At 43.2% G+C, this 25,950-nt stretch overlaps 1 protein-coding gene across 1 annotated transcript; it reads left to right on the top strand.

Annotated features, from left to right (window-relative positions):
• Positions 1 to 229: 229 nt before the first annotated feature.
• CYSLTR1 (cysteinyl leukotriene receptor 1) lies at positions 230 to 24,540 on the top strand. Its single transcript, XM_030209283.1, has 2 exons — positions 230 to 389; positions 22,856 to 24,540. Exon 2 carries the CDS (start codon positions 22,873 to 22,875, stop codon positions 23,845 to 23,847), a length of 975 nt encoding a protein of 324 aa, XP_030065143.1. The 5' UTR covers positions 230 to 389; positions 22,856 to 22,872; the 3' UTR covers positions 23,848 to 24,540.
• Positions 24,541 to 25,950: the final 1,410 nt, after the last annotated feature.

Raw genomic sequence — 25,950 nt, 5'->3', positions numbered from 1 at the left:
TTGTCCCACCTATTTGCAGGCTCATTATGCCCATACTGCCTATGTTCAGTGTGAATGATGTTTTTTTTTAAATGCATGTTCAGTACTTTGCAAACATTTATTTCTGAAGTGAATGCATGGACTTTGCTCCTCCCCTGAATAGCAGCCAATAGCTGAAGTGTTCAGTCTATGATAGGCGGATCCTACTTAGAAGCATTTTTAACTTGCAGAGCAGGCATGAACACATGAGAGCACAAAGCAGGAAAAGCTTTCTTTTGCACCAGACCAACCTGCAGAGAAAATGTAGTTCAATCACGCTGACCACATCATTTTATTTGCTTCACCGTAGGAATATGGTACAGTAAGAAGACTACAAGCTTGCAATTTCTAAAAGCATTGGAGATTCTGAGGTAAGCTGACTTGAAACTCACGATTTTCAGAGGGATTCAGAGGTCGGGAGAAACAACTTGCAAAGGAGGGATGAAAGAGGGAGCATGAATTCAACTCTTCCGTCTGCCAGTTTTAGAGACCTGCAACTGAATTGCCATAAAAGTACTTTCAGTTTTATTTGACTGTGAAAGAGAGCAACAGAAAGCCAAAAGTACTTTGTTGGGAATTTCTCTGTCAGAAATTGCTTATTAAGAAGGCACCCAGCCTTTCTTCAGTCGGCAGAGGGTACTGTAGACATATGAGGATCTGCGTTAGGCTGTCTGGGTATAAATATTTACAAGATAGAACTCAGCTGAAAGACAGTTAAGCAGAGAGCAAAACAGATTTATTTCTACTGAAAAATACATAGGGATTTAAATGCGGGTTTCAGAAAGCCTTCCAGGGTTCATGCTTGCTAAGAATGTTTTGACTTGGCACAAAACAGAAAAACAGTGCTTTAGAGTTATGAGATCTGTAGTAAAGCTTAGAACAGTTCAACAGCCTGTGTCGGATGTTTTCACAAATTACTACTGATGTGAGCTTGCCGATAGAAAATAGAATGTAGACAGCGTTTTCTTCACATGGGGGTCCTTTTACTAACGGGTGCGCGCTAAATCTGATACAGAGCCTTAGTAAAAAGGACCCCTAAGTTAGGAAAAGGTATTGAAAAAAAATGAGTAGGTTAGTAAATGGGACATGATTACTTCTATATCTTAAATGATTGCTCAAACGGGACTATTTTCTTTGTTAAGAATTGCTGAACAATAAAATAAAAATATATTGTACAGATGTAATGGTTGGCTCTACAGGGGATATTTTAAACCTGGAACAAAAACTTAAAAAAAAAAAAACCAGTAGTGAAGAAATGGGAAATCTTCTAAGATTTTGTTTTGTATCGCATGGCATTTAGTATCTGTAGAGATTTTAGTTTGTATTCCCCAGAGAAGAAGTAACAAACATGTTAGTTGTGAAAACAAAACAAGTTCTACACTTAAGGGACCTTTTTACTAAAGTTTAGTGTGTGCTATATGCTAAAAGGTCCATTTTATATCTATCATCTTAATTTAGGGGTCCTTTTGCTGAACTGCGATAAAAGGGGGCCTGTGCATGTTTTGACAAACGCTGAGGCCCCACTTTTAGGGAGCAGGTAAAAGGCTGTCTTTTTTGCTGGAAAAGAAATGGCCGTGCGGTAAATGAACCACTTGCCATGAGGCCATTTTGGAGGGGGGGGGGAGCACTTACCTCCACCCATTAAGGTGGTGGTAAGGGCTCCCATACTAACCTGGCAGTGGCAGCATGTGGCAGTAACTGGGCAGCACATGGCACTGCCTGAATACAGCCAAGTAAGCACCAGCGCTACAAAAATAGAAATATTTTTATAGCACCAGAACTGGCGCACACTGGGGATGGAAGCTACTGCCAGGCTCCTGCGGTAGCCCGGTGGTACTTCCAGATTGGCACATGGCAAGCCTGTTGCCACGCCGACCCTTTACTAAAAGGGTGCCTTAGTTAGTTATTGTGATTTATTAACTGCCGTTATGAAAAGATTCACCCAAAGTGGTTTACAGCAGGTACAGTTTTAACATAAAATACTTACAATTTTGTTAACAGCATAACAATAGTAAAAACGACCAAATAAGCATAAATACAATAATTGAGGTAAACTTGAAAAGAGCAAATTGAAACCTAATAATAGAACTAGTATCAAAAATATACACTTAACAGCACTGAAATTCCAATAACAGATATAATACAATGTCAGCATAATACTAATAAAACACCTAATAAACATGCAATAGAACATTCACACAGATAATGATGCTGATGCTTAGCATTAAGCATGTGTTAATTCTGTTAGCAAGTTTTAGTAAAATGAACCTTAGCACCCCTGTTGACTAACAGTGCGCAAAAACAGTAATATCAGCTGCAAAACCCATTTTATGCAATCGGTCCTCCTGCAAAGAACAAAAGAAATCTCTCTCTGAAAATGTTAATGATTATGTTGCATATTACAAAGAGGTGGAGCCAGAAATAGAAATCAATGATTAAACTATTTAATTTAATACTTTATCCTTGACTATAATGTCATCCATGTTCTTTATGTAATACCAATTGTAATTTACACTCCGGAATGGTGAATGCCATGACGGAACATTGTAAGCCACATTGAGCCTGAAAATGGGTGGGAAAATGTGGGATACAAATGCAACAAATAAATAAATATAATTTATCATAGACTTCAATGAAGAAACTTGGTATCATGCTATTGAAGTACTATTACAGTTAAATTGCTTTATTAGCACAGTATTTTTACTCTCTCTACTTAGTGCTAACATTAGAATGAGTCTGCCCTCTTCTGTTTCCATATGTTTCTACAATGTCTAATATTGAGCACAGAGATGTCCAAGATAAGTGAATTAGGTGCCCTTTTGCTAAAGTACATTAAGCATTTACCCCCGGATTCTAAATAGCACACCTAAAAATCCGCACTGAAATTGGCATGGATTCTATAACAATGTGCCTAACTTATCAAGCTTAACAAGCTAATGAGCACTGATAACAGCACTTAGCAAGCAACAATGAGCACTGATTAGAATTTAGGTGTATTCTGTAACAATGTGCGCTGAACTTCTAATGCATGCATGCAAAAAAGGGTGTGGTTTTAGGAGGGGAAATGGGCATTTCGTGGGCATTCCAAAATGTACAGGTCTAGTTGTAGAATATGGCCCAGTGTGCCTAAATCTACATGCTTGGATTTATGCAATGTTTTCATTGGTGTAAATGGATGCGCAGAGATTTTTAGGTGCTGAAATATCAACTAAGTGTATTCTATAATTAGCGCCTAAATGTAGGCACTGATTATAGAATATGCTTAGTCGGCACTGATTTCAGTGCCAATTTTTTAGGCGCAATATATAGAATCTATATATTGTCTAACATTAGGCATGGTTTATAGAATATGTACTGCAGCCATCCCCATGACTAAAATTTAGGCATCCATTTACACCAACTAAAACCTGGTGTAAATGCCGTCTTATTTAGGGACGGATTGGGCATATTCTGTAACAGCGCGCATAATTTTTAGGAATGCCCATGACTCAAACATGCCCCTCCCATGACCACACCCCTACAATCTAATTTTGTACCTGAGGCAATGGAGGGTTAAGGGGTCCTTTTACTAAGCCATGTAGGTGCATACACGTGTTCTATGCACGTCAATTTTGAACTACCGTTTGACCCAGGCAGTTATTTCATTTTCTACGTGCACCCACTACACGCCCCAGAAAATTTCTGGCATGTGGCGCTAACTGGGCAGTAATTAGCACTGTACATGCACCGACAATTACTGCCCGATTAATGTGTGAGAGTTTACTGCTAAGTCAATGGGTGGCGGTAAGGTCTCAGGCTCAAAATGGACGCGTGCCAAGTTTTATTTTGCCACATGTCCATTTTTGGCTAAAAAAAAAAAGGACTTGTTTGCAAGTACGCTGAAAAATGGACATGTGCGCACCCAATACACACGTCTACACCAGCACAGGCCACTTTTCCATGCACCTTAGTAAAAAGGCCCCTTAATTAACTTGCCCAAACTTACCAGAAGCAACAGTGGGATTTGAACTGGCCACCTCTGGATGCTAAAACTAGTGCTCTAAGCACTAGGCTTCTCCTCCGCTGCAGTTAGTGCTGGAGCTGTCCAAAGGAGGACTCTGGTAGAGCTGGGAGTTACCTGGTTGACAGCAATTTTCATCCACTAACCAGATAACTACCCAGATAAAGTTAGGACAGCAAAAAAGCCATCAACTTTATTTGGGTACCTACCCCAGTACCAGTCTCAATATTGCCAATACCCGGATAAGTGCTGACGACCACCCAGTCCCTAAATATTCAGCGCCATTATCCGGGAACTGCCTGACACTGAGTATCAAACATATAAACGGCAAGTGACCGACTCACCTGCAAAGAGTCGGAATGCTGAGAGTGTAGAAGTCCAAGCCCCGCCTCCATCAGCAGTACAGCCCAATAGGGAGGAGGGCTTGGACATGGGCGTGGAAATCGGAGGAGGAGGGAGCAGGGAGGGAAGGAGGGGGCGGAACTGAGGGAAACAGACGCTGGGGGGAGGGCAGGGTAGAGAGCAGGGTTGGTGGACGGGGGGAGGCCATAGCAAAACAAAAAACTAGCCCGTTGTTACGGGCTTAACGGCTAGTTGTGGTATAAAATGCCCATGGTAGCCAACGTTCAAAAAAAAAAAACCCGAACATTGCAGCCTGAATATTGCCAGGTTGGAAAACTATGAAGTAAAAATAAGACACAGGCAAGGCCAGAGAATTGTGCTTTCACAATGCAATTTATTTAGACATTTTACTCTTGACTCATCTTGAAAAGTGCCGATAAATGATACATCATAATGATTCTAATATACATCAGTTACTCTAAGCTGGGATTTCCCACGGAATATCCATAATGAATAAGAATGAGGTAAACTGGACTACTGTGAAGAACCAGTATATGCAAACTTATCTTATGCACATTCATTGTTGAATTCCTGAAAACCTGACTGTTGAGTCACCAGGACAGGTTTGGGAAACCTTGTTATAAGAAATGGCTTAGAATAATTTTAAGATATGATAAGGAAAGGGGGGGGGGGGGGTGGGATGAAGGAGGTATGTGAATTGTTGGGATCTTACCAGGTATTTGTGCCCTTGGTTGGCCACTGTGGGAAACAGGATGCTGAGTTTGATGGACCTTTGATCTGTCCCAGTACGGCAATACTTACGTACGGGGAGAGAAATGTGAGAGATAATGAGCTGCCATGGCAGTTTTGTATATAATTCTTTATGTAATGCAGTGCCAATGTGGTGGGTGTACACAGAGCAGTATCTGCCCTGTGCAGTAAATGCAGGGAACGTTGGGCGTGCACCGTGCATTTATTTATTTATATCACTTCTACCCCACAATTTCCCACCACTGGCAGGCTCAATGTGGCTTACAACATTTAGTTAACAAACAGGAAAGTACATTAAATGGAAGGTGATACGAGGGGCAGAAAGGTACAGGGTTAAGAGAAAGTAGTTAAGTCCACAAGATCTTTAGAGGAGTTGGACATAGTTTACATGTACTAGTTTTTTTGTTAAAGGACCCCTTGGAAATTACGAACTGCAAGCAAGAGAGGGAGTGTAGTCATACAGGATGGGTGCGTCCAGAATGCTTCAGTTGCTGTAACACTAATAACGTGGCAGTGCTTGGAAACAAGTGCTAAATATATTTTATTGTAATAGTTTTCAGTACATGTATTTTGTGCTCTTGCGGTTTTTTTAATTCACAAAGACTTTTTCTACCGTTTCCGTTGAATGAACATAATATCACCTTGTCTCGCAATCGTGCGTGGATGATGCATATGACTTTGAAAGTAGATTCTTTATTCAGGAAAGCGATTCCTCCCTCCTCGTTGTTTTTCAGTCTTCATACATTAAGAGCTGATGAACGAATGAGATCCAGAAGCTGTAATTTAAGTATTTAGATTCTTCTCTGTAATTCTTCATCAATTACCAAGCAGAAAACAGTTATTCTACAAAAAAATAATAAGTGAGTAAAGCTTCCTGAACCTGGTATGCAAATCAAAAGCCAAAGTGGCCAGAAGAAGCTATTACGCGATTGCAGAAAAATGATAGCTTTTTGTTTGAAATTACTGAGATAATTAGAGTCAACCTTACCTTTTAAGAATCTCATGTATGTTTTGGAAACAAAGTGAATCTTTGTAAATATTTGTTAATTAAAGGCCCTTTTACTGAACTGTGTTAAGCGTTAATTCACGCTCAACGTGGGAAGAAAGTGTTACTGCAAAACACATTAAAGCATTTTGTGGTAATTTGCCTGTCAGTGTATGATAATCATGCACTATTTATTTTGTTATTTGGTATTTTATCAGGAGGGGGTGTGTCATGGGCAGGGAATGGGCATGGAAGTATTATCCAGCTAGCATGTTTGCATTAGTGCGCGCTAACTGCTTAACACTGACTTTACACAGGAGCACCTAAATAGGAGGCAGTAAGTACTGCATTAGTATTTTGCAAGTCTTACATGCTAATGGAAAAATTAGCACAGGACCTGTAAACATAAAAATGAAAAAAAAAAGCCCTATTTTTGGGCTGCATTGGAAAAGGGCTTAGCCTTGTAGCACTATAGGAATGCTAAATAGTAAATTCCTGCATGAAAATGTGTTAAGCCTATTTCTTAAGACTTTTTAGTAAAAGTGCCCTTAAAATATTTTGCATAAAAACGCAGCTTCTATATTTTTGAAAGAGGTCATACCAACTAATATTTAGGTAGACATCAGATCAGGGGCTTATCTGAACTGCGGCGGTAGAGGGGGCCAGGGCCAGAGTGAGGGGGCACATTATAGCCCCCCCCCCCGTCGCCATTGCCGATCCCCCTCCCCCCAGCCGCTGCCATTGCCAATCTCCCCCCGCCATTGCTGTCGCCTACCTTCGCTGGCGGGGGACCCCAACCCCCGCCAGCCGGGGTCCGCGTCCTCCTGCCGCTGCCGGCTGCCTGTAAAAGAATTCCGTCAGCTGGCGGGGGACCCCCAACCCCCGCCAGCCAAGCCGAGGTCCTTTCATTTCTTCCACTAAAGCTGGCGCCGAAAGTTTCTTCTGAGTCTGACGTCGCTGCACGTTGTACGTGCAGGACGTCAGACTCAGAAACAGAATGAAGCTCATTCTGTTTCTGAGTCTGACGTCCTGCACGTACAACGTGCAGCGACGTCAGACTCAGAAGAAACTTTCGGCGCCAGCTTTAGTGGAAGAAATGAAAGGACCTCGGCTTGGCTGGCGGGGGTTGGGGGTCCCCCGCCAGCGAAGGTAGGCGACAGCAACGGAGGGGGAGGGTTGGCAGCAGTAGGGGGGTCCAGGGCGAAATCTGCGGGGGCCCAGGCCCCTGAGGCCCCACGCAGATACGCCCCTGCATCAGATACTAGTTTAAATAAAGCACACATACTAGTTTGCCAAAGTGATGATTTAAGCTACTATCTTCCTAATATAAAAGCTCATTATAAGCATTCTTTTGTTTGATGAGCAAACACCTTACAATTAGTGTTTTAACTAGAGAATGACATGGGGACAAAGTTTGTCTCCGTCCCCGCCCCATCCCCATGGGTTCTGTCTCCGTCCCTGCCCCATCTCCATCCCCGCCCCGTCCCCACAGGTTCTGTGTCCGTCCCCGCCCCCGTGGGCTCTGTCCTTATCTGCAGAAGCCTCGAACACTTATGATTTTATATTTAAATCTTTTTATTAAAACATAAAAAGGCACAATATGCTGTGCAACTGTTGTGTATAAATTACAAATAGAGAACAATAATAACAATGAGCAGCTATAATAACCCTCCTTCCCACCACCACCCTCTACCCTTCCAACCCCAACAATAGGTGAATTCTACTACACCAAGGAATCCGAATTCACACTGTTAAAATGTCCAGGGGTATAAAATACAACCTGTTCTATATGCCCTAGAAGGGAAAAATATGCCCTATAAAGCACTGTTATGGTTTTTTTTTAATCTGTGGATAAATAAGAAATCATCAACAATCTCAGGATTCAATCTAGCTCTCCTGTCTTCCACAGTCCTTCCTGGAATAGAAGTTGTCTTCTTAGAAGATGTGCTGGTAGCAGGATGTACAGGATCTCCCATGCAAATCTTGCTAGTTTTGGCCAGTATGTTTGCTTGTTTTTCCAAAAAATCAAAATATCTTTGTAGGTATCACTTAAACATAAATAACAGTCCAGTTCATTAACAGGCTTCAAAGTAGAAAATGACACATGGACAAAGTTTGTCCCCTTTCCACGTCCCTGTGGGCTCTGTCCCCATCCCTGCCCCATCCCTGTGGGCTCTGTCCCCATCCCTGCCCCATCCCTGTGGGCTCTGTCCCCATCCCTGCCCCATCCCTGTGGGATCTGTCCCCGCCCCGTCCTCATCCCCGCGGTTACCATCCCCATCCCCGCGGTTACTACGGTTCCCCGTCCCCGTGTCATTCTCTAGTTTTAACACAACTATGGTACATAATTAAGGCATAGATTTAAATGCCCCCACAGTATGGCATTTCTCTTCATTTCCATCCCTTCCCCTCCATGATCTGGGGAGAGAACAGAAGGGAAGGAAGAGAGATGGTGATGCTGGCTCTGGGGTGGGGGCATGGGCGTAGTTTGACTTTTTCATTTGGGGGGGGCAAAGGACGGGGCTAATATGCTAATATGGAGGAAGGAAGGGAAAAAGAGCTGGCTTTTTTTGGGAATAACCATAATGAATATGTATGAGATATCAAGCCAGCTCTTTCTCCCTTCCTTCCTTCCTTCCTTCTTTTCTCCTTACCCAGCACTCCCTCTTCCTCTCCAGTAGTATTTCCCCACCCCCTTTCCCATACCATGCCAGTGTTGACCTTACAAATGCATAGGCTCTATATGTAGATCCTTCAAGAGGTAGTGTGTCATGATTTAGGCTCTACACCCTTTCTGATGTGTTGGTGCCACCTCAGTAAGGCCAACACACAATCTCTCCACTGCAAAACGCTATACACAAACTTGTGCAAAAACACACTCATAACCTTACCAAACCAAAACAGCACTAATTCCAAGGATAGGACGAGCTACAACCTTATGCGTGAAAAGGCAGAACTGTAATTACACCAGGCTCTAAAACACCAATACACTACCTCGTGAAAAAAAAGCAAAACAAAAAGCACTGCAAACACTACACGCTAGCAGAATACTACACCTTGGTCACACATGAAAAACACATGACACAACAGACATGACACAAGGAACTAGAAATCAAAAAATATGAAGGCAAAATACTGAACTGGAAAGTTAACTCAAGAAGTCAGACTCAGCATGCAGGAATACCAGAAAAACTGAAACTTACATGCAAAATATCACAGATGCACATTTCAAAAATCTGACATATTCCAATTAATAAATTCTGAATAAAATACTTTTTTCTACCTTTGTTGTCTGATCATGTAGTTTTTCTATTCGCTTTGGTCCCAGTGTCTTCTTTTTTATGCAGTGTCTTCTTTCCATTTGATATTTTTTCTCTCATCATGTCCACCATCCTCCTGTGTCCTTAGACATCCTGTCTACCATCTGTAGCCCTGTCCCTATCCTTCCTCGAGTTTCAGTATCTGTCCTCAACGTGTTCTAAACCAGCCCTTAAACTCAGCAGTTTTCCCTCCTTCCATATCCAGCATTTCTCCTCTCTCCCTTCCCCTCCATCCATGTGCATCTACTTCCTGTCTTTCCACCCCTCCATCCATGTCCAGCATTTCTCCTCTCTTCCCTGCCCTCCACTCCATCCATGTCCAGCATTTCTCCTCTCTTCCCTCCCCTCCATCCATGTGCATATCCTTCCTGACTTCTCTCCCCTCCATCCATCCGTCCAGCAACTCTCCATCCACCCCTGCCCTCTCCTCCATCCACCCATATCCAGCAAATGTCCTGTGTCCCCTGCCCCCTTCATTCATCCATCCATGTTCAGCAATTCTCCTCTATCCCCTGCCCTCCCCTCCATCCATCCATGTCCAGCAACTTTCCATTCTCCCCTGCCCTCTCCATCCATATCCAGCAAATTTCCTCTCTCCCCTGCCCCCTCCATCAATCCCTGTTGTCCAGCAATTCTACTCTCTCCTCTGCCCATCCTGTTTCTTTCCATCCCCTTCCCCATTCTATCTAGCATCTCCTCCCTCCCTCTTCGCAGCATCTCCCATCTCTCTCTCTCTCTCTTTCTCTTTCGCTCTCCTATTGGCAGCCTGGAGGAACCGTGAACTAACATGCTCTTCCATTTCCTTCTCTGCCTCTCGTTCTCTCGCTCGCTCACTCCCTCCCTCCCCCTCTCTGGCAAAGCATAATACAAACGTGCGCGGGGCCGTACTCCTGCTGCACACGCCGCTGTTGGCTTCCCTCCCCTCCATCCATGTACAGCATTTTTCCTCTCCCCCTCCCCTCCATCAATGTTCATCTCACTTCCTCTCTCTTCCCTCCTCTTCATCCATGTCCAGCATTTCAACTATCTCCCCTCCCATCATCCTTGTGCATCTCCTTCCTCTGTCTTCTCTCTCCTCCATTCAAGTCCAGCATTTCTCCTCTCTCCCTTCCCCTCTATCCGTGTGTATCTCCTTCCTCTGTCTTTCCTTCCCTCCAACATTTCTCCTGCCCTCCCCTCCATCCATCCATGTCCAGCAACTCTCCTCTCTCCCCTCCCATCCATGTCCAGGGTAAACCTACAAAACAGATGAGGATGTGATTCTATGTGCCCCAATGAAAGGAGAGTTTAATTCTACTTCCATTTAATTTTAATATATTCCATCATCTTTATAAACACCAGGCTTCCCAAGGCAGATTACAACCAGATAGTTAAGATGAACCCGGATGAATCAGGAAACAGAATATTCTCACTGAAATCTGGCCATCTGAATTGTATAGAATAACAGTGAAGAAAAATGAGCACAAACTACGGAATTTATAATTCCTGTTTCTACTAGCTACAATGATTTTTGAAATTGTTTTAGTGATATTCAATTATTTATTTTCTCCTCCACCCTGTAAGGCACTGCCTACTCAACAAAAAACAGTGTTAGACTTGTTAAAGATGGACCAACAATAAAGAACAAAAACGTGGATGCAGCAGCTCACAGGTTTGCTTGCTGTGTTTTGAGTGAACGGCGACAGCTGCGCGGGGGAGTGGAGACAGAGATTTACTAAATGGCTTCCTTCCTTACAGTGGACTAAATAGGCTGGCTCACTTCCACTCCACTCTCTAGTACCGAAGTTGCAGTGGCAGGCGGCGGTAGTAAAAGCAGCAAGCAGGCAGGCTCGACTCCGTCCTTCGCTTCCATGCCCTCTAAGCGTCCTGCCCGCCCGAAAGGAAATGACATCAGAGGAAGGCAGGATGCAGAGAGGGCAGGGAAGCGAAGGACGGAGTCGAGCCTCCCTGCTTGCTGCTTTTACTACCGCCGCCCGCCAGTACCAGCACAAAAAAGCACTGGATAAGACTAAGTCGTTTGGGGGGGGGGCAATGCCCCCTCGCCCCCCAAACTACTCCCATGGGTGGGGGTGAAGGAGGAAGGGAAGAGTGATGGGAGAAACTGGACATAGGAGAGAATAGGGACATAGAAGAATGATGCTGGACACATGGAGGAATAGGGAGATGGAGGAGCAATGCTGGACATGTGGGGGGATAGGGACACAGAGGGGAAATGCTGAATAGAGGGGGAAGGATGTTGACACAGAGGGGAGATGCTGAACAGGTGAATATTTTCTCCTTATATCTTAAAGACTATAATGATATAAAAAGAAATTCCTTTTTTTTTGCCCCTAGTCTTAGCATTTCTTTTTAAAATGATCTTAATGAACACTGTTAAGCAAAACAAACAATTCACTTAAGCTCTTCCACAGCAGGTGCCAAAACAATTTACTTCTGTGTTTCATATATTGACCCTATCAATAGAGAACAGCGGTGCTCTGTCCCTTGTGAGTCAGGACCCCAGATGGGGGGTCACACAAGTATGGCTGCTTCTCTTCCTTTTACAGTCCCACTATAATCTACAGTCCCACTATAATCTACACCAAATAAGGGTAGATAGCATGGGGCCTTTGAGTCAGTGGGTGCTCACAGGTTCCCACCCCCTTCTGCTTATGTGGACTTCCTGTTAGACTGGAAACCCATCCAACAAACTGGAGTCTGTGAGAGCACACTCACATGTAGAGCCCTCTGCCCATTACTGCTATGATCACCACCACTGTTGTTGCTGATACTATGTTCATGCTTTGGATAATTGAAGAGAGGAAAAAGTGGAGGAGGAATGTGAGGGGAGTTCTGCTATTTTGGTTAAAGTTTGGGAAGCAGTGTTCTAGAGGCAGAGCACAGGAAAAAAAAAGAACCCCAGGAGTTTCATCCAGAGAGGGAAGAATCTATTTCTCTGCTCTCTCTCCTTATACACATGCAGTGATCTTCAGGAAAGTACATTGACAGCTTCAGAGCTCTTGTATGTTCATTGCAGCCAGAAAAGAAAGCGCTTGACAAACTTGCTTCCCATTTTTGGAGTTAAGAAGGGGAAACAAATAAAGCTGAATCATCTAATTTTTCTTTTAAATCCTAAAGGTTATGGAAAGGAGAAGCAGTGGAGAAAGACATACCATGTCACACACATTAAGCATATGAAGCACATGCACTTGGGTAACTTCTCTAGCTCACATGTTTAAATGCCCTCCTCTCATGCATTGGCTCCCTGCTCCCTGCCTCCCACACTATGGCATTTCTCTTCCTTTCCACCCCTCTCCCTCCATGATCTGGGGAGGGAACAGAAAGGAAGGAAAAGAGATGGTGATGCTGGCTCTGGGGAAGGGGGTGTAGGAGGAATTGAAGAGTGATGGGAGAAGCTGGACATGGGGGAGAATAGGGACATAGAAGAGCGATGCTGGACACATGGAGGAATGGGGAGATGCCCAAGGCACAATCCTCCTGCAGAAGTTGTGTGACAGGTTCGGACTGTTAAAAACGAGCCTGGACTGTCAAACTTAACCGGTGGACCTCAAGACCCCCTACTTCACACCCCCTGACACAGGGGGACTGGAGGTCTTCCAGCCCCCAATACATATACCCTAGTTGTAGCTCCACCCATCCTAGTGGCCTAATGCACCCAGGCCCCCATACACCAACCGGTGGACCTCCAGCCCCCCCCCCCCCAATATAAAAAGAAAGTACCCGGCAAAAGAATCAGTTGGACCACTAGATGACCGAGGGGTAAAAGGGGCACCCAGGGAAGACAAAACCATAACAGAGAGATTAAATGAATTCTTTGCTTTGGTCTTCACCGAGAAAGATTGATACCAGAAAAGATATTCAAAGCTGACAAGTCAGAGAAACTGAATGAAATCTCTATAAACCTGGAAGATGTAATGGCACAATTTGACAAACTGAAGAGTAGTAAATCGTCTGGACCGGATGGTATTAATTCCAGAGTACTGATAGAATTGGAAAATGAACTTGCAGAACTATTGTTAGTAATATATAATTTATCTTTAAAATCAAACATGGTACCGGAAGACTGGAGGGTGGCCAATATAAAGGTTCCAGAGGTGATCCGGAAAATTATAGACCAGTAAGCCTTACGTTGGTGCTGCACAAAATGGTAGAGTCGGTGCTGAACAAAATAACAGAGCATATTCAAAAGCATGGATTAATGAGACAAAAGCCAACATGGATTTAATGAGGGGAAATCTTGCCTCACCAATCTATTGCACTCTTTATAGAAGCCGGGGGAAAATGTACAAATACATCAAGAGTTACAAAATGCACAAGTCAGGATTAAAAAGTTATGGTAAACTTAGTGCACCTTTTTATATATAAAAATGCAAAAAGAGCCTGTATAAAATTAGGCTGTTCTAAAATTTACTACCATTTTTATCTCTGATGGTTAAAGATGGATGTTAAGTCTAAATGACACCTCTACCTTTGAATTAAAACACAATTGCAATAATACTACCTATATTACTGTCAACCTATAAGGGTCTCTAGCCTCAGACAGGTCCTTAGGCCTGTGCCTACTGGGTAATCCAACACTGCTAGCTGATAAAGGGATTTACTCATGCCTTGCTGGTTTTTCTAAGAAGCTGCTTCATGTTTCCATTGAACTGTGGTCACTCATTTTGAAACAAAGAACTTGCAAAAACCACAAGTGTTTAGACTTCTGAAATAAACACTTCCTCAAAAATATAGCCAAAGTAAAAATAAAACAAAATCTCTCTAGAGAAAGTTTTGAACATATAAATGTAGAGACCCTAGGGTGGTGCTGTGCTCCACACAGGAATGCAGAGACCTCTTTTTGCTGGACCTAAATATTGGACTTTGACTTTTAAATACTCCCACAACTTCTGGAACAAGGGACTGGCTCTCCTGCCAGTAAGCGACAATAGTAGGAGGAAAGACACCTCTTCAAGGAAATTTGTGCTGGTGTAAAAACCCAGACCAGTTCAAATCCCTTGTCTTTGGCTCCTGCTTTCTGGTCCACTACACCATTACATTAAAGGAGGAGGGTCTCTGAATAACATAGCCACTGTACCTGGAGAGAAAAGGAGTGCATAGCAATAACAGAGCCTATTAAGCTACTGTACTTGCCACAGATGATAGCTAGAATGGGGAACTAGACCACCACCACATCCTTCCAAAAAGAAAAAGAGAGAAATGTTGAAAGATCGAGCCTGGGGAAAAAAAAACAGGAAGGGACAAGAGGAGGGTTTCTAAAGATTTACAATGACATTAAAAAAAACAAACAATCAGTAGATAAGTTCCCAATGAGGAAGAAATCATCTATTAAGGATTTTGTACCATAAGGCTCAAAGAGCACTGAAGAAAATGATAGGAGATTTGTATACTGTAGAAACCTCCCTCTAGGGAAGGGGCTCCTAGAGAGAGTAAAGCTATAAAAAGGTCTTTAACCAGGAACCTCTGTCAAAGAGAGTCCATCAGGAAACCTAGTAGAGAGTGTACTTGTTGGGAATTACTACGTCTGCCTGTATACAGTTGATACTAAGAATTTGTCCCATTGTTTTGCCTGAGGAATCCAATTTTCCTGGAAACCCTTTGATTCAAAACTTACATTCTGGTCTAGACTGACTTATTGAGTGGATTTCTGTGCCAGTAGCTTCCCATCACCAACTGGTCCTGGCCTTGACCACCCTACAAACTATTAACATTTACTGAAAGTACCCTGCCTGATGCTCACTGGGCTAGAAAGGGTTATTCATTATCAATTCATGATTAAATCAACAATGAATGTGATATTATATACTTTATCACAAGACTTTCTTTGGCGTTTCTGGGACATAGACCGTAGAAGTCCGCCCGGCTCTGTCTTCATGTTCCACCTACTGGAGTTGCCGTCAAAGCCCACTCCAGCCTATCCAAATCCATCTTGTCATTTGCAGGACAAAGACTGTAAAAGTCTGCCCAGCACTGTCCTCTGTTCCAGCTATCGAAGTTGCCATTAAAGCCCTTTCCTAAACCAGATTCCATATACAGACACAGACCTACAAAGTCTGCCTGGCACCGTACAAAATCTAAGGTAAAATTTTTTTTAAAGTTAAAAATAGGCTGAGTATGGGCTTATATCAGATGATCTGTGTGTTGTATTTTTCCTGGATTGGGTCATTAGGACCTCATTCTAGGAAAAATATGTTCAAATATGTATAAGGAGGGGTGTGCCTGTTATGAGGTGATTGGTCAACAAATTCACAATCCAGGGCCCCCACAATATATTTGCTCAGATAAAGTGTACTCATTCAGCAAGGAGGAAAGGCATCACTAAGACGGGAGTGATCACTGGGGATTTTTAAGCATGTCCGAAACAGAGGCCAAGGAGAAGGTAACTGCAGGGCTGCCGAGAGACTGAGCTGGGCCCAGGGCAGGGCTGCGGCCACCTCCCTCCCCCCCCCCCCCCCCCAGGATTGCTGCTGCCCGCTGCAACTGTAAATACTTTGGCTGGTGGGGATCCCAAGGCCCCGCCAGCAGAAGAGTCTTCCTCCAGCGCTGCTCTTCTTCACTCTGCTGCATGGTCTGCCCCTGCGGCTGCTTTTCTCTCACGTTGCGCATGCTCGTTTTCAAAAAAAGTTGGAACTATGTCTGCTCCTCCGGGTCCTCTCCAGCCTCCAAGGGGGGCCCGGTGCCAGAGGTTTCTCTCTGTTGCTCCTGTCAGGATGCAATCATCCAGGTTCCATCAGGAGCAGAAGAGAGAGAGAGAGACTCCGGCGCCAGGCTCCCCTTGGAGGCCGGGGCCAGGGGAATTTTTCCCTCCCTGTCTCCCCTCTCGGCGGCCATGGGTGACAGACAAGGGGCACAGTAACCACAAGACTTTTGCCAAACCGAAGGATTAGCCCATCACAGATTTTATTTTGGGGGGGGGGCAGGAAGAACTGATTTCTTCCACTGTGGTTCCTTTGTAAGACTGCATGCCAAGGATGGGGACAGTCATCAGGTGTTACCAGGGTCGGGCTTAGCAATTGCAGGGCCCTGTGCAGACCAGTTCGGTGGGGCCCCTAGCCCCTTGCCTAGCCACACCCCTTGCCCAATTCCACCCTGCGCCCCCCAATAACAAGAACTTTTTTTATTTTTTAATTTAAGATCTATGGTCATACAATCAAAACACACAGAGCCTCATTAAATATAAAATAAGGGACCACAGATCAGTCATAGAGATAAGAAGGTAAAAAACTATAAACCTCAAGTCTAAACTAAACTACCCCAACTTGACATTTCGTCCTTTAGATTGTAAGCTCTTCTGAGCAGGGACTGTCCTTATTTGTTAATTTGTACAGCGCTGCGTAACCCTAGTAGCGCTCTAGAAATGTTAAGTAGTAGTAGTAGTAGTAAGTCAGACTTTCATATATAGCAATACTAGAGAAACAGAAACTGAAATGCAAGATATCAGAGATACTGATTTTCCAAAGCTGATATGTTCCAATTAACACATTCAAAATAAAATACTTTTTTTCTATCTTTGTAGTCTGAGCATTTTATTTTTCCATTTGATTTGATCCAAGTGTCTCTTCTGCTTTTCTGTCCTTTCATCTTTCCAGGTCTCCGGTACATTTGACACTTCTTTCTCCATGTGACTATCTGTCCTGTCCAGGATCTCTCCTCTTTTGTCCTTGTTTCTATCCTCCCACATATGTTCAGCATCTGATGTCTTGGTGTCCCCTTTCCTCAATTTATGTTTAGCATCACCCCTCTCCCTCCCTATCCTATGCTTACTCCATGCCCAGCTTCTCTTCTCCGTGCCCTGTCTCTCCCTTTTCTCGTCCCTTCCTCCTGCACCCCCACCCTGGGTACATCATTTCTCCCCTTCTGTCTCTCTCGTATTCCCCCCCCCTCCCCCACACACACACACACAAATACATACATACACACATTATGGCATATCTCCTGCTTTCTCTCCATGGATCTTGTGCCTCTCCTTCTGTGGTCTCTTCCCTCTGCCCCCCTCCCTGGATCTAGCATCTTTCCTCTCTCCTCCCCTCCCATCTAGTCCCAATGGCCAGCACACACCTCTCTCTCTCTCTCTCTTTCACCACACAAATGGGTTCCCATCTCCACCCCTGAGTCCAGCGCCCTTCTCCCCTAAACCCTCAGCAATGAGTTCACTCCACCTGTCACCTCCCTGGGTGCTCCCATCTGACCCGATCACTGGCAGAACCATGGCTGTGACTATGGCAGACCGCCTCTGCTGACATCAGGATTTTCCCTGTAGGATGTCCCGCCTGCATAGAAACAGGAAGTCATGTGATAGGAGGTGGAGCACTGCAAATGGAACACTCGTCTATTGGCAGACCCAGAGAATCAATACTGCCGGGGGGGGGGGGGGGGGAGGCTGTGGAACAAGGCAAAAAAGCGTCACTGGACAAGGGGGAAAAAAAGGGAGACGAAAAGGGAAGAGAGTTGGGAAGCTGCTGAGCGGAAGATGACTGCGAAAGCAGGAATTTCCCGCTGAATGTGAGATATTTGGTCTTATGTCAGAGGTCAGTAGTCCGGAGCCCCTGGTCGCCCCTGCCTAAGACCGGCCCTGGGTGTTACTGCAGCTGGGGACACACACATCCTAATTCTAGAAACTTGGGTGCACAATTATGCGACAAACACACAAAAATGGGCAACTGTTTAAGTGGGCACGAATTGGCTTTAACTGCCAGTAATGATCCATAAGTGGCATTGATTGGCACTAATTGGCACCAGTTTCTTGTTACGCACATAACTGCACTTAGGAGCTGTTCTATAAACTTAGCTCCTAGGTTCTGTAATGCGTAATTGCAAATGTTTTTAACATGGGAAGGGCATGGGCAGTATTCTATATAAACATACATGCCAAGTTTATAGAATGCTGTCAATTAGGCACACAACTGACAGGATTTAGGTGCACGCATTTACACCAGCCTTTGACATGGAGTAAATTCTTGCACCTAAAGTTAGGCCCTAAGATGTCGACTTACGAGAAGATTCTGTCATGGCTTCCATGCCCAACTTTGCAATTATAGAATACTTGCTTAACACTCAAATTTTTAGCACTTAACGTTTGGCCCCCATTCTTGAATCTACCCCACGTTATTCCTGGCAGCAGTAAAGTCAGTTAAAACATTGCCAGGATTCAATAAACTGCAAATAATAGTTTTGTAAATACCTAGGTAATTTTACAATGATAAAATAGCTAACTTTATTTGTGTTAGCTCATGCCTATTCAGTGGTAACTCAAGATGAGCTTCATCCTACAAATGCCTAAAACTACTGGATTATATTATCAATACCCAATGGAACCCAGGACCACTATCATTTCTTTAAAACCAAATGCTCACATTAACAACATTTTTTTCTAAAGGAACTTCAGACTGACTTGGCAGTATTATGTTCTCTTTTCTTCTCCTTCAATTCAATTATGAACATAAGAACATAAGCACCGCCATACTGGGAAAAGACCAAGAGTCCATCAAGCCCAGCATCCTGTCTTCGACAGTGGCCAATCCAGGCTTCAAGAGCCTGGCAAAACCCATTAAAAATAATTTTTAATAATGTTCAATGGACTTTTCCCTCAGGAATCTGTCCAAACCCCCTTTAAACTCCGTAAGGCCAGCTGCTGTCACTATATTTTCCGGCAACGAGTTCCAGAGTCCAACTACACGCTGAGTAAAGAAAACCTTTTTCCTGTTTGTTTTAAATCTGCCTTATTCTAGCTTCTTCTTGTGTCCCCTGGTTCTATCGTTGTTTGAAAGTGTAAACAAACGCTTCACATCTGTCCGCTCTACTCCGCTCATTATCTTGTAGACTTCTATCATATCACCCCTCAGCCGCCTTTTCTCCAACCTGAAGAACCCTAACCTTCTCAGTCTTTCCATCAAGCACTCTTTGAAAGTGTCAAGTTATCTTTGAAAAAAAATATCATTTACAAATTGAAAATCAAAGTCACTTCCTGGTTGATGCCAAATCACCAGACACAGCTCCTGTATTACATCCCGCAGCTCCTTCTGTGGTATGTTCTTCCATCTTCAGCTTAGTGCCATGTGAACCTGAGCTTCCTTTGGTGTGCTTGTTAAAAATAAATATTGGAAAATAAAAGTATCCTTAAAGGAGCAACATTTAGATATGGGGGTGTGGGGGATTCTATAAATGGTGTTCAAAAATGGGCATTGAAAAAGATCGACGCTGAAACCTGGTGTAACTCCTGGTGCCAAAGTTGTGCACACTGACTCATTGTTCTATAACACTGCGCACAACTTTTTGGAACACCCCTGACCCATCCATCCTCCTCTCATAGCCACACCCCCTTTTGGGTTGCATGCACGGGATAAACACAAAGGAATCCTGTTTAGAAAGAACGGATCCAAAGATGCTTAGTGGAGATTAGGAAGCAACACCGGTAATTGGGAAGCAAAGCCAGTACTGGGCAAACTTTTATGGTCTGTGCTCTGATCATGGCTGGACAGATTCAACTTCAGAAGTTGGAGAACAAGGCCAGTGCTGGACAGACTTCTACAGTCTGTGCCCTGACCGTGGTTCAATAGATTTGGATGGAATTGAGTGGAACATTTCAGGGGCTTCAATGTTAACTTCAGAAATGGCAAGGACAAATGAAGCAGGACACAGGGAAGATGAGACAAGAATATGGTCTCTAGACGATATGTAAATAGTCCAAATTTATTATGAGCTACACAATAAATTCAGACTATTTACACATCGTCTAGAGACCATATTCTTGTCTCATCTTCGCTGTGTCCAGTGTGATTTTGAGTGTGCGAAGACTTGTGTTCTTCTGTGTTTACATCAAGGACAAATCAAGACCAGCTATATATATGAAGTATCACATACCATATGTAATAAGTTTATGTTCTTGGGCAGACTGGATGGACCGTACAGGTCTTTATCTGCTGTCATCTACTATGTTACTATGCTATGGCATTTAGGCAGCAAAAAAAGCACCATTGCTCCAGTCTTGAAGGACCTTTTGTATTTGTTTTTCTGTCTTCGTTCTTATACTTTTAGACCCTCTCTCTTGCTATATTATGGGATTTAGTGATTATAGAATAGCATACAGTCAGATGTGCACGCAATCCTATTAGTGCCAATTAATGCCAATAATTGTTAGCATTCAATTATTGATGGCTAACAGCTCATTAGCCAGTTCTGCCCTGCAATGGCCAAAGGAAGCTAGTGCTTCAATTAAGATAGGCCCTTGCTTCCTTTTGGCATTGCAGAGCAGAATTAAATTTTATCCGCATCTCGGAAGCGCACCCAAATTTGGCCACTCAAATCTGGGTGCCATATATAGTATCCAGGGGATAGTGCTTCCCTGTCTCCAGAGGCCTTACAATTTAAGGGCTAGATTTGCTAATCTATGTTAATGCATGTTGTTGCTTTCTTTTAATTTTTAATATTGTACTTTGTGTTTTTTATAATTATGGTTTATAATCTACTTTGTACAATTCTTAAATTGAAAAAGACAGAATAGAAGTTAAATTTAACAAGTTATTAGTAAACTAGCCCCATTGACAGGAACAGGGCCTGCGTTAAATAGCAATAAATTATGTTAATAAATATAATCCTAAGGGATATGTTTACTAAGGCACGTTAGCGTTTTTAAAGATAAGGCGCATTAAACACAAATGTGCCAATACATTTCTATAGGCGAGTTAGCATTTGACGTGTGTTAGCGTTTAACGTGCGCTAAAAACACTAATGTGCCTATAGCGCACCGTTGTAAACACAGGTCTAAGTTTGTAGGTGAGGCAGAAGAGGGTGAAGTAATTTGCTCAAGGTCGCAAGAAGTAGTGAGGAGATTCAAACCCAAGTTTTCTGGCTTTCTAACCACTAGGCTACTCCTCCACTCCCTGCCAAAAGCATGTCAAAGAATGTGTTGAGTGCAGATTTAAAAACTGTTATACATACACCAGTTTTATCAGGGTTCAACCATCCTAAGTATTACGAAAAAAAAAAAAAAGCAGCAGCAGGAATCAACTTGAGAGAGAGAGAGCATCAGTCTAAAAAGTCTTCTTATAGCATACAAGAAAGCACAGTTTAAAATCTTGATTTTTGCTTTTAATGCACTGAATGACATGAACCCTGCTTACTTAAAACATATATTTTATACTGTATACTACAGCTAGACTATTATAATCAGCCAAGGCTGCTTTTACCAATGGGCAAAATTGGCAGCTGCCCTGGGCTCAGCTTAACAGAAGACCCATGAGTACAAATGCCCTGAGCACAAGACCCACTCCAGTCCATCATCTTCTTTCCATCTCTTCCTCTCCCCTAGCATTAGAACCGACTCTGTGGGTGCTTGAGCACCTCCAATATTGAGAAAATTCCTTGTATGTGTCCAAGGAGGGGTTATTTTCATTGGGCTTAGCACCCCCCAATAATTTTGAAAAGTTGGCTCCTATGTCCCCTAGTGCAGCTGCTTCCCAAGGATAACAAATGGCATGAAGGCATAAAGCTGCTGTCAGTCTCCACCACTGATGTCTGTGCTGGTCCCGCCCCTTCTGATGTTAATTCCTGTTTCTAACAGGCGGGACCAGCAGAGGCAACAGCAGCACAGTCTGACAGCAGCTCTATGCCTTTATGCTGTTTTTTTATCCCTGGGAAGCAAGGTAAGATGCATTGCTAGACCCAGAAGGAGAGGGGGGGGGGGAGAGGGCAGCAGTGGGCCATAGCTAGACTGGAAGGAGGGGGGTCACCCACAAAAGTTGGCCCACGGCATTATGGTTTGTTAATATGGCACTTTGATCAGCAGATGAAGCTAATGTATATGCCTCTTCTTTGTCTGCTATCAGATTAGCTAAAACTCAAGTGCAGGTTTTTTTTCTAATGTGGTTCCACAATTGTGAAACTTTGTTCTGCTTAAGGCCAGTCTTTTAGATTTTTAATGTCTTGTTAAAATCTGAGTTTGCTGTCTATAATTTGAGCCTCAGAATAGGGCTTAGGGGATTGCAAATGGGCCAGGAGCTCACTGGAACTTGAGGACCCCAGTGGAGGCCCCTGGCACAGGTTTTTTAACACCACGCCACCACATAAAAAGCACTTTTTGAAAATAATTTCTTGTGTTCCCATAACTGCGAATGCATGAAGTTTCTGGTTGCAGCAATGTACAAATAATTTCCTGCAAATTTTTGCTATGGATTCAAATGAGCCAGGAATTAATTTGAATCGTTATTAAAAATGGCATAATGGCAGATTACTGCGTTGGCTCCATCTGTTGGCTCCTACCTGAAACACTGAATCATCCCTTCAGTGCCCTGATTTGCTAATAAAGAATGTCTGATTACTAATAAGTTAGTAGGCTTTTGCTTGGCTGTTCTGTAAAACAATACAAAGAAAAATGCAAATTGATTTTATGTTTCATATTAAAAAATAATTGCTGTTTTTCAGACTTCATCTTCTGACCAATGATGACATCTGCAGGAAACACAACACTCTTGGGGGAAAATGAGAGCTGCCCAAATATTGATGAATTCCGAAATCAAGTGTACTCGACAGTATACTCTATGCTGACTTTTTTTGGCTTCTTCGGAAACTGCTTTGCATTGTACATCCTCATCATGACATATAATAAGAAGACAGCCTTTCACATCTACATGATGAACCTTGCTGTATCAGACCTCCTATTTATATTCACCCTTCCTCTTCGCGTGGTATATTATGTTAACAAGGGCAAATGGTTTTTTGGAGACATTATGTGCAGGATCAGTTCTTATGCTTTCTATGTCAACCTTTATTGTAGCATTTTTATCTTGACAGCAATGAGTTTTTTTCGTTTTGTAGCCATAGTATTTCCAGTCAGGAATCTCAGGCTAGTGAATGTGAGAAATGCCAAGATTGTGTGTGCTTGCATTTGGATTTTTGTGACCCTTACTACTATCCCTTTTCTAATGAGCGGCACTTCTGAAAAAAACAACAAAACCAAGTGTTTTGAACCTCCATCTTCAAACGCTGGTGTCACAAACCTGAGGGTAATAAACTATCTTGCTCTCACTTTTTACTTCTGTGTCCCTTTTCTCATCATTCTGATTTGCTATACTCTGATTATAAAGACCTTACTGAAGAATGCCATGAACAAGCAGCCGGCCACTCGTAAAAAAGCCATCCGTATGATAATCATTGTGATGGCTGTCTTCATCATCAGTTTCATGCCGTATCACATCCAACGAACAATCCACCTGCAGTTTCTACAAGAGAAGACCTGTGAAGAAAGCCATCATCTGCAAAAATCAGTAGTGATAACCTTGGCCCTAGCAGCTTCCAACTGTTGCTTTGATCCCCTCCTGTATTTCTTTTCAGGAGAGAACTTCAGGAAAAGGCTTTCTACTTTGCGAAAACCTTCTGAATCAAGCATTCATGTGAGAGAAAGAAGTCCTTTATGACACAAGAGAAACGTGATGCATTTAAAGAAAAACAAACAAACAAGACAGCAGTGAAAGTTAGTTGTGCTTCTTTGGTGAATCACTTTGTCCGCATGACATGCAATTTACTTTTCAAACCAGTTGTCTTCTCATAATTGCAACACAATAAATATGTTGTGATCACGCAATGCATATAAAACCACAAACAGTGTAAAAATCAAATAAGTTGCTTTAATATGAACTATATATCCTGTTTTTTTGGGTGGTTTGTCATGTTCTTTGGCAATGATCATTGCATTCTGTGATATCTTTTATTGCTCAGTGTAAGAATGATCCAAAGATGTTGTACTGTATATAAATATTCAAGACCACACAGGACTCCGGATATGACTGGTGTGGTGGAAAAGCCAAAAAGATCAAAATAAAATAATGGTAGCATAAGACATAGAAAAAGAATGTCCATCTAAATAGCTTTGCAGACACTGTATCAAAGCTAGGGCTGAAAAGCACTGTAACAAAAAGAATTATGTCTAATTACTTCTATACTAATAAATAATTGGATCTCCAATATTTATGACAAACTTTACAGTTAAAGGGAGTTCTGTTAATGACATTTGCTTAGCAATTGAACTTTCTAGTGCTGTTTGTTAAACTGCATCTTTTTCTGTATAAGTACTAAGCAGGCCTTAGTGCACTTACAGGCTTATTTTCGAAAGGGAAGGATGCCCATCTTGTGACACAAATTGGGAGATGGGTGTCCTTCTCCCGAGATCGCCCAAATTGGCATAATTAAAAGCCAATTTTTTACGTCCTCAACTGCTTTCCGTCGCGGGGAGGGAGTCCCTCATGAGCATTTGGTCGACTTTACTTGGTCCTTTTTTTTCCATGACCAAGCCTCTAAAAGGTGCCCAAACTGACCAGATGACCACCGGAGGGAATCAGGGATGACCTCCCCTAACTGCCCCAGTGGTCACCAACCCCCTCCCACCCAAAAAAAATATATACAGTGGGGGAAATAAGTATTTGATCCCTTGCTGATTTTGTAAGTTTGCCCACTGACAAAGACATGAGCAGCCCATAATTGAAGGGTAGGTTATTGGTAACAGTGAGAGATAGCACATCACAAATTAAATCCGGAAAATCACATTGTGGAAAGTATATGAATTTATTTGCATTCTGCAGAGGGAAATAAGTATTTGATCCCCCACCAACCAGTAAGAGATCTGGCCCCTACAGACCAGGTAGATGCTCCAAATCAACTCGTTACCTGCATGACAGACAGCTGTCGGCAATGGTCACCTGTATGAAAGACACCTGTCCACAGACTCAGTGAATCAGTCAGACTCTAACCTCTACAAAATGGCCAAGAGCAAGGAGCTGTCTAAGGATGTCAGGGACAAGATCATACACCTGCACAAGGCTGGAATGGGCTACAAAACCATCAGTAAGACGCTGGGCGAGAAGGAGACAACTGTTGGTGCCATAGTAAGAAAATGGAAGAAGTACAAAATGACTGTCAATCGACAAAGATCTGGGGCTCCACGCAAAATCTCACCTCGTGGGGTATCCTTGATCATGAGGAAGGTTAGAAATCAGCCTACAACTACAAGGGGGGAACTTGTCAATGATCTCAAGGCAGCTGGGACCACTGTCACCACGAAAACCATTGGTAACACATTACGACATAACGGATTGCAATCCTGCAGTGCCCGCAAGGTCCCCCTGCTCCGGAAGGCACATGTGACGGCCCGTCTGAAGTTTGCCAGTGAACACCTGGATGATGCCGAGAGTGATTGGGAGAAGGTGCTGTGGTCAGATGAGACAAAAATTGAGCTCTTTGGCATGAACTCAACTCGCCGTGTTTGGAGGAAGAGAAATGCTGCCTATGACCCAAAGAACACCGTCCCCACTGTCAAGCATGGAGGTGGAAATGTTATGTTTTGGGGGTGTTTCTCTGCTAAGGGCACAGGACTACTTCACCGCATCAATGGGAGAATGGATGGGGCCATGTACCGTACAATTCTGAGTGACAACCTCCTTCCCTCCGCCAGGGCCTTAAAAATGGGTCGTGGCTGGGTCTTCCAGCACGACAATGACCCAAAACATACAGCCAAGGCAACAAAG

This window comes from Microcaecilia unicolor, chromosome 7 (genome assembly GCF_901765095.1).
Source record: "Microcaecilia unicolor chromosome 7, aMicUni1.1, whole genome shotgun sequence".
In the NCBI taxonomy this organism is placed as follows: domain Eukaryota; kingdom Metazoa; phylum Chordata; class Amphibia; order Gymnophiona; family Siphonopidae; genus Microcaecilia; species Microcaecilia unicolor.
Note: the sequence above shows the minus strand (reverse complement) of the source record. Positions and strands in the feature narration are given on the sequence as shown.